At 53.6% G+C, this 9,291-nt stretch overlaps 1 protein-coding gene across 1 annotated transcript; it reads right to left on the minus strand.

Annotated features, from left to right (window-relative positions):
- Positions 1 to 3,285: 3,285 nt before the first annotated feature.
- Positions 3,286 to 9,211, minus strand: INA (internexin neuronal intermediate filament protein alpha). Its single transcript, XM_057379611.1, has 3 exons — positions 8,285 to 9,211; positions 5,258 to 5,382; positions 3,286 to 4,701 (listed from the first exon to the last, which is right to left on the minus strand). Exons 1-3 carry the CDS (start codon positions 9,209 to 9,211, stop codon positions 4,428 to 4,430), a joined length of 1,326 nt encoding a protein of 441 aa, XP_057235594.1. The 3' UTR covers positions 3,286 to 4,427.
- Between the last annotated feature and the right edge of the window lie 80 nt (positions 9,212 to 9,291).

Genomic DNA, 9,291 nt, shown 5'->3' on the forward strand with positions numbered 1-9,291 from the left:
TGGATAATTTTACTTTTTTGTTGTTTTTGGCTTTTTTTTGCTTTTTTTTCTTGCTTTTTTTTAAATTACCATTGCCATTGAAAATTTGCTTAAACTTAATGATGTTCTAAGCCTCAGTTCAAACCACATTTCTCAGTCTGATCTCATCTTTTCCAAATGGCACCTCCAAACATCTTGTTCTTACAGACCACACTTGGGTCTTCATGTGCAACATCTCAGGGAATGGGTACGTGTCTGTCAGAGCATTTACAAGGTTGCTCTGGAAATTCGGGAGCCAAGARCTTGTTTCTCCTTGTGCTCTCTGGGGTGCAGGCAGGCAGCAGCTGTCTCTCAATTCAAAGGCAAAGGAGCAGAGTGATCCTGCTGTAGTAGGAATGGACTTTGGGCCTCTGTTGTTTCAGAACTGATACAGCACCTCAAGAGCTTTGCTGCCATCAGCAAGTGAATGTGTACCCGGGGCTCTGGAATTGCACTCTGACATTTTCTGGGTATTTGCCATCCTTCTAAGCAGATGTTTAGCATGAACATTGTTCCTTCTTCATGTAATGCTCTATGTTAGTTCTGGGCAGCACAATGTCTGCTTTAACAAGGATGTAATTGCTTGTCACAGAGTTGCAGGCTTACCTCTGGCTGAGCTGGGTTTTGGATGAAGACCCCTGCTCAATCTAGGAGTGTTTTCCCCCTGACCCCCCCACTGTGGAGCCGTTCTGGTTCAGCTGCAAGCTGGAACAGACCAGGGTCAAGGAACATTCCCTCATCCCACCCCAAGCAGTGCTCTGCACGTTGTGCTGCATTTGCCAAATGATCCTTMTTCCCATAGGCCTGCAAAGACTTGCATGAATGAGCTGGCATTRCTTGTGCTGTTTTGACATAAACTCTTCTTCCAAGTGTCAAACCCCAGCGGTGTGGACATTTGATCATTCAGAAGCATCTGTTTGGCTGCTGGTGTTAGGGCTGCRTGGGTCTCTCTCTGCAGGAAGAAGCTTTTCCTTAAAGAGGTGTCTGTGCCAAGAGCTGGCAAAGAGAGGGTTGGCTGGATCCAGCCAAAGGTGCCGGAAGAGATTTTGCTCTGAATTTCCTATTGATTCCTTCTTGCTGAATGACAGCGTTCTTCCTCCCTCTGGAAAAGGAGATGTTTGCATTCCTGCCAAAGGAAAATGTTTGAAGTTTGGTTTTTTTCTTCTTTGGCTGCTTTTTCTTTGGCTTACTTTTTTAATGAATTCCAGCATCTGGATAAGCATCATTAGCAAAAYTTCTCCGTGTGCAGCAACTTACTCTGTTTTTAAGGAGCTGTACATCTCAGCTTCCTGGGCCAGCATCTCCATCCAGGGAAAAAACAAACAGCCAGCCTGGAGATGGGAATTTGTCCCACTGTGTGGAGGCTCAAGTTCTCCCCAGCACAAAGATGAAGGGAATGCAGTATCAAGGAGAAATGGCTGCTCTGCTGCTTYCTGAGCTGTTGGTGCAGTCTGTCCACAGCTGCCTTTTATCCAAGAAGCTGAAGTTTTGTAGAGGTATAAATCTTTCAACATTTGCAGTGTGACTCACTCCTGCCCTCTGGCAGCCTGGGTGTTTAACCCAGTAAGAAAGAAGGGACCATGAAGGAGGATTTATTGCCCTGTTCCAGCTGTTCTACAGTGTTCTTTATTGCACTGTTCTACAGTGTTCTTCACTGTRGAAGCCTTCTGGTTCGTAAAAGGAGGCACTCTGAGGAAAAGGAGGCATGGATGGAGATAGTCAGAGATCAGCATTGGCAACGTGCTCAGCCAGGCCTGTCCCTCTTTGCTGTCATTTTTCTTCTCCTAAAGAAAATGAGAGTGTAGAGGCCTCCCTGCCTGTTGTCCCTCTKTCGCCTCTGGAGTTTCACACTGAGGCTGCGCAAACTGCTGCAGAGCTCCAGAAATGCTGGTAATCTCTGGGCTGGCCCTTGCACTGCAGCCGTTTTCCAAAATAGCTCCTTGTCCTTCCCACAGCTCCTTCACCCTCCTCCACAGCTGCAGCCCCTTCACTTTGATATCACCAAAGTAAAATTCCCAGCTTCATTGCTCGCATCCAGTTAGCTGAACAAGCAGGAATTCTGGCRGAGGATTGTGCTGGGAACAAAGGACAGGTCAGGCTGCTTATGCTCAAGGGACAAAGGCAGCAGTGCTGGAGAGTGTTTGAGATTCAGAATATATTTCATTAGCTGCACAGTCACATCTTTTTATTGCCCATATGGATTGGGAGAAATACTGTGTGTTTGCATTTCCTAATTGACAGCTTGGTCAGGAGATATTTGGACATTTTTTGATCCTTGTTTTATGTGCCAGTGCCTTGGACTTAACTCCGCAGGTGCTGGTTCCTCCAAGCTTTGCCTGGGCACCCCAAGTTGCCCTCTGCTGTTTTGCTGGGGGCTGCTGGTGAGCTGCACTGCTCCAGCCATGCCCTGGGCCCCCTCCCACACCTCCAGAAAGTTCCTTTTGCTTCACCCACCTGGGGCTGTCACCGCAGGGTGAGAGGCCTGGCCAGCACGCAGTCCMTGAGGTTATCATTGACTGGGTTAAGGTGTAGCCACACTGCTCCTGGCCTGCAGCTCTGGTGGAGAAGTGTGACTGTCACACTGTGTCCCTGGAGCTCTGGGGCAGGTTGCCACAACGTGGTGCAACCAAGCAGGACTGGGAAGGCAATGGGACAGTGTGTTCCACCAGCAGGAAGCTGCCTGTGCTCTTTACAGGAACATCTCAAAGAGCAAGGGCATCTTCCAAACAGAAGCCACTGCTGCTCACAGCACCTTTGGCTGCCGAGTTTACTTGGGAGGTGGGTGCACCATCCCTTCTTCCTCTGCTCTTGTGTAAATCACTTTATCTTAAATTGTGCAGACAAACCACGAGGCTGTTTTTAACAGCTGAGGACATAGGCAGGGTGGAGAGGAAATGACARGTGACTTGGGACTGAACTGTCAGTCACAGTCACAGAGTCACAGCCTCAGAGTCCATTTTCTGAGCAAACGAGGGTGCACCCGGCCATGGCAGACCTTGATCCCTTGGCCAGCTGGCCATGAACTCTTCYACACAACAGGAGCACCATGACAGGCACCTGGGGTGAACCCAGRCATGCCACACTGCTATCAGGGAGTCCAGCCTCACCCTGCAGACCCAGCAGGAGGGGTTGGCAGCTGCACCCCTACACTGAGCTCTTTGCAGGGGCCCAGAGGGACTCAGGACACTGAATCAGCTGCGGGCCAGACACCGAGGTGTTTTCCCAAAATGACGCAGCAACAAAGACGACAGAACAGCTCAGTTTGATCCACACAACTATTTCTCTTTTTAATTATTAACTTGTGCCTTACAATAGAAGAGGAAAGAGTGCGAGCAAACAGTTTGCTGGTTCCAGGAACTACTCTGGCACCGCTGCGAGGGCAGCGAGGTCTGGTGATGATAACCCTGCCAGGGCGCTGACACACAACACGCAGAGTCTCCGGCTCTTGCTAAAGCGATCGCTGGCAATTTAAGGCATTGAAGGAAACCTAWGGTTGTTRAATCCTATATCAAATTTGGCACACKTTGGAACAGTTGGAGCGGAGACAAGGATGCTTTGCGGGCTGGTGTTCAGGAGTCCTGCAGCTTCCCAGTGCCAGCTGGGGCACGATGCTAATCTGGGCACAGGGTTTTCATGTGAACACTGTGCAACCAAACAAGGGGCCCTCAGACCCTGATATTTGGAAGCCAATGATACMACATGTGGTGCTGCACCCCATGGCACGGTGATGCCTTCTCCTCCAATGTACCAATTCCTTGCCCTGTGTCTGCTGCTTCTAAACCCCATGTGCCTGCCTGGACTAGTGCTGTCAGGAAACAACATTCATCAGTACAAAGAAAAATTAACATTCCTTATAGTTCAAAACATACGTGGCTGAGATCAGATGTCAGGTGTGGTTAGAGTCCAGTATGGCTATTTCTGTGCTTCTAGGGTTAAAAGTGGATGGCTACAGTTTGAGGAGTGCRGAAGAGTTTAGCTGTACACAGGTTTGAATAGTTGATGAAGGTATGTAGCCTTGGAACTAGTTATAGTAAACATGTTGAGTTGTTTCCCTCCCCTCCCCAGAGCTGGCTCAGCAGCATGCCCAGCTGGCTGCCCCTCGCCAGCCRCAGGAGGAGAGAGGGAGCGTGCTGTGAGTCCATGTGCCACCACCACAACGACCAACATGCATCTCTAGCTACCTGTCCTGCATGCCCCCACCCCATTTAAAAGGGACCAATGTGCCAAGCTCAGCCTCTGCATGGCAGGACCCGCAAGGAAGCCATCCCTGAGTTGGTGACCCCGGGTGGTTTTCGTGTTTCTAAGGGAGGGTTCCTGCGAGCCCAGTGCAGCTTCGTGCCCAGAGGAGCAATTTCGAGGCCGAGTGGAGATTGTTCCCCCTCAAATGTATGTGAACAGGGTCCTGGTGGTTACATCTTTGCATTTGCAAGAATTCCTCCATGCAGGTTTAACCTCCCTCTTTTCTTGACAGAGGTTATGGTGCCCTCAATCACCTCAGCCCTGCTGGATGATATTTTAGAGGTCACTTTAATAACCTCTCCTTGCTCTTCCTCCTTGAAGGACAGAGTAGAGGAACTAAAGCTCCTTGGCTGGAAGGAGTAAGTGGGGCTGGGCAGGGAATTGAGTGATGGAATGCCGCTGCTGCCCATGTTGAAGAGGGTCTCCTCTCCCTCCAGCAGCTTCCTGCAAGAACRTGACAAGGGAAGAGGTTAGTGTGGGGATGTGAAACATCTGCAAAACTTGAGAGCAAGTTGTGCCCTGCAGGCAAGTCCAAGCCACCACTCCAGGTCACACTCCTCCATGAAACTGGTTCAAAATCATATTTTGGTCAACGGTGTCTGGAGGACTTGCAATATGGGGTKCATGAGAGCAACTTTGTCCCCTCTTGCCTCCCAGAAAAATAAACACACGAACCACAGAGTTTCAGAAGCCTTTTGCATCTTTTGACTTTGCAAGAGAGACAAGTTTCCAACCCCAACTGTCCCCATGAAAAATATGGCTGAGGAACATGGTTCACAGCTCCTAGATCGAGGCAGGACATGGAGCCATGGCTGCTCTCCAGGCAGGAGCATGGCCAGTCCAGACAGGGGAGATGAACAACGCACTCGTGATGCTCTTTGACCGTGTACCCAGGTATTTTCTGGGCCCTTGAAAATTCCCCACCCCAGAAGGGTCTGGGGGTTGGGCTTGGGAAGTGTACAGGCAAAGCAGGCCACTTCCAGGAATAGAGCAGCCTTACCTGTAGGCGGCTATCTCGATGTCAAGGGCCATCTTGACATTGAGCAGGTCTTGGTACTCCCTCAAGTGCCGAGCCATCTCGTTTTTGGTGTTCCGCAGATCATCCTCCAGCTGGCCAATGGTGTCCTGCAAAGGTAAGGGCACTCAGGGCCGTGTTTGGAACGGGGACTTCTCCCGCAGGGTTTCAGCTTTGCCCATTGCAGAGACAGGGAGGCTGCAATGGGCGATTGATCCATGATGGCACATCCCACCAGGAGCTTGGGTACAATGAAATCTCACACTAGCAGGGATGAAAAAGCAGAGCACCAGCATGGATTGTAAGCATGTGCAATGGGGGAGGCTTTAGYCATTGATGGATTTACATTGTTTCCCATCTGCAGTGGGTCTGTGAGATGGGCAGATAGTGCATGGTGGTGGGACCCCAGTCCTGTGGGGGCAAGGCAGGCTGCAACAGAGGGAAATTGTGGGCTTAAATATTGTCAGAGTAGAGGCAGAGGCTCAACAGGACAAGAGACAGCACCCYGCACTGCAGCAGCTGAGAAGGGCTGCAGTCTGCTTCCACATGGGCTTAAGAAGGGTTGGGATACACTTCCAGGGGSTGGAAGGAGAGGGACTGCTGTCAGGGGTCCCCTCCAGAAAATGCSTCGGAGCCCTGGGGTGGGAGGGTGCAGGGATTTGGGGGTGTTACAGAGTCAGGGCCCTGCCCTGCAAGAGCCAGGGTGCTCAGCTGGACAATGGCATCCTCCTGGCATCCTTCCCATCAGTTTTGCCCTGCCTTTTGTTCCATTATACCCAATTCTAGCTGTGATGTGGAGGACTCTGTGGCTAGATTTTCTGCTAACAAAGGAGACTAATCTTTTCTATTTTTTTTTTCTCAGAACACAAGCAGTCTGTATTTTTCCCACACACATCTAGGTATCTAAGCAGCAGCTTGAAAGCAGTGAAACCTGCTTTCATAGGGCTCTTCCCAATGAGAAGGTTTCCCGCTGYGAGCTGCCCCACTGTGCCACCAGAGGAGCGTGATTTGGAACAGCAATGAGTCAGCAGTTTGCATTTAAGCCACGGTGTAGCCCTGCCTGCAAATCCCTGCAATGGCCACTGCCAACCTCCACWCTCCTCCACCCTCTCCCAGAGTCAGGTCTTCACAATTGCTTCCAGATCCTCTGTTCAGGCAAACAATCTTTGTCCTGCCACATCATTCCCATGTTGTTCCCGTCCTATTCCCATCATGTCCCCARTTTCCTGTCCTGCCTAACCTTCCTCGTGGACAGCACAGAGACACCCACGGGATGTGGAACTGCGCAAGGAGCAGGGAGCTATGCTGAGTATTCTAGCTCCTCACACCACTGCAAACCTGTCCCCTAACAAAGAGCTCTTGCATGTTGGTTCAGATTTGACTGGCCAGACCACAAACATAAAGATATGCCCCTACTTTGGCAGAATAATTTTAAAAGTCCAGACAATAGGAATGTTCTCTTTYATGACACACTTCCAACCTTTTTCACTGTTTGCAGACAAGGAAATTACTTAGCTGCTAGACATGCACATTGCTCAAAAGACTTCTAAGTATTGCTACACATAAAACAGATCCTGAGACTCAAACAGAAAGGCACTGCTGTGCTGTCATTAAAGCAATTTCAATTATGGAGCTGTTTAATCCAGTTGCTTCATTTTTTTTTCCCCCAGTTGATAGGTTGGTCCCAGAATCCCTCTTTCACATGGCATCAAAACTATTTTAGATTACCGTGTATAACTTTTTCACTATCGATAATATTTTATATTGCCTATTTCCACAAAAGTTGTTGAAAACCACCTCAACTAATTCAGGAAGCTTGCAAGTAGCTTGSAGCTAAGTCATGAATTCTAGGGCACCTGGCAAAATTTGGCCTTGGAAATGACAARGCATTACTTAGGCCCTTTCAGGTATGATTAAACGCAGTATTTAGAAGGAAATTACTTGATTTAGAAATCACAGATCATTTAACAGCCATATAATAAAACAATCTCAGGATTTATTTTATTATAAATCATGAACATTACCCTGTAGCAAGAAAATGTGGCAATACTGCGATAATGGAATAAGAGATATGGAGCACTCAGTGTCTGCCCCACAGACACTGTGAGTCTTTCCACAGACATAAGAGATGCTGGGATCTGTCTGCAAATTCAGACTTAACTTTTGCAGAGCTCYAATTTCTGCAGTGCAGGTGCCAAGAGCCAGGCCACAGGGCAAGAGGCCAAGCCTGGGCAGACAGCTTCGAGGAATTATCGACACWATAATGTGTAGGCAATTTTGGACCTGATCCTTAAGGAACAGGGCAGGGATGGATCGATGCCCCAAAGAGAGGTACCATGTGTAGGGATTTCCCCTGCAGGAAGGGGGTTTTGGAAGGGGTGTCCTGGCCTGCTTTGTCTACACCTGCCCTAAGGGTTTGTCTCTGGATGGAAGGTGAAGGCAAGAGGCAATGCCATGGTGGGGCAGGATCTGTGTGCTGGGCAAAGAGGCACAATTCTGTGTGGTGGGAAGGCTGCAGAGATGCCTGGCACTGCGCAGCACTGATGGGTGGTTGCTGAGCAAGCCAGGAGGGGTGGGTGCCCTCCTGTGCTGGGGGTGTTTAATGTAGCGCGGCACCGATCGGGACAGTGCAGGTGATGGTGCTGAGCGATGCGGGGTGGGAGGGGCACCGCATGGGGCCGGTGTGCCCAGCGCTGCACAGAACTGCAGGAGGGGGTGCTGCAGCCAACAGAGCTGCACTGCACATTTCGGAGGCCGCGGAGATGCTCAGAGCTGCACAGGATCAAGGGAGGGAGAGTGCGGGATGGCGGGTGCCGGTGCGGCACCACGCCGGGGGTTTGCGTGGGATGAAGATTCCCGGTGCTACACAGCACGAGGGGCGGCTGCTGGGATGGAGGTGCCGACTGATGGCGCTGATGGCGCGGGAGGAGGATGCTCGGTGCCGCCCAGTGCCCGGCGCTGCCCGGTGCCAGGGGAGGGGACGGTGACGGTTCCCGGCGCCGCCCGGCTCACCTGAAGGCCGGCGGCCTCGGCGTTGTGCCGCTCCTCCAGCTCCTGCAGCTGCCTCTCCAGGGACTGGTGAGCGCCGCGCAGGCTCTCCATCTCGACCAGGCGCGCCTGGAGCTGGCGGCGGCACTCACCGGCCTCCCGGCGGCTGGCGCGCACGGCCTCCTGGCTGCGGGCCGCCCGCTCGTGCAGGCGGGCGCAGCGGGCGCGGTACCAATCCTCGGCCGCCTGCAGGTTGCGGGCCGCCAGATCCTCGTACTGCGAGCGCAGCTCCCGCAGCGCCGCGGCCAGGTCGGGCCGCGGGGTCGGCGGCGGGGCCGGGGCCGGGAGCGCGGCGCCCAATTCGGCGAGATGCTCGGCGTGGGCGCTGCGCATCGCCGCCAGCTCCTCCCGCAGCGCCGCCGCCCGCCGCTCCAGGTCGGCGCTGGCGCGGGAGGCCGCCTCGGCCGCCTGCTGCCGGGAGCGCAGCGCCCGCTCCGTCTCAGCGCGGTTCCGCGCCTCCTCCTCGCAGCGCGCCCGCAGCCGCTGCGTCTCCTCGGCCAAGCGCGCCCGCTCCAGCGCCGCCTGCGCCCGCTCCCCGTGCGCCTCCTCCAGCCGGGCGCGGAGGGCGCGCAGCTCCCCGCCCAGCAGCTGCCCCAGCCGGCGCGGCTCGTCCGAGCGTTGTCGCAGCGCCGCCAGCTCCGCCGCCAGCGCCCGGTTCCGCTCCTCCAGCGCCCGCACCCGCTCGATGTACCCGGCGAAGCGCTCGTTCAGGCCCTGCAGCTGCTCCTTCTCGCTGCCCCTCGCCCACCGCGGCTCGGCTCCGCGTTCCCGCACCGCCGCCGGCTCCGCGCCCGGGCGCGCCCACCGGCCGGCCGGCATCTCGGGGCGCCGYGGGGCGTCCGCGTAGAGGTGGCGGTAGGAGGCGGCCGCCGGCTCCGCGCTGTAGCTCATGGCGGCGGAGCGGGACCGGCGGCGATGCCGGCGCTTATGTACGGCGGGGCGGAGCGCGGCGCGGTGCGGAGGGGGCGCGG

The sequence above is a fragment of the Malurus melanocephalus genome, unplaced genomic scaffold, assembly GCF_030028575.1.
Source record: "Malurus melanocephalus ecotype Western Australia unplaced genomic scaffold, MMel_1.1 scaffold_12, whole genome shotgun sequence".
NCBI classification, from domain to species: domain Eukaryota; kingdom Metazoa; phylum Chordata; class Aves; order Passeriformes; family Maluridae; genus Malurus; species Malurus melanocephalus.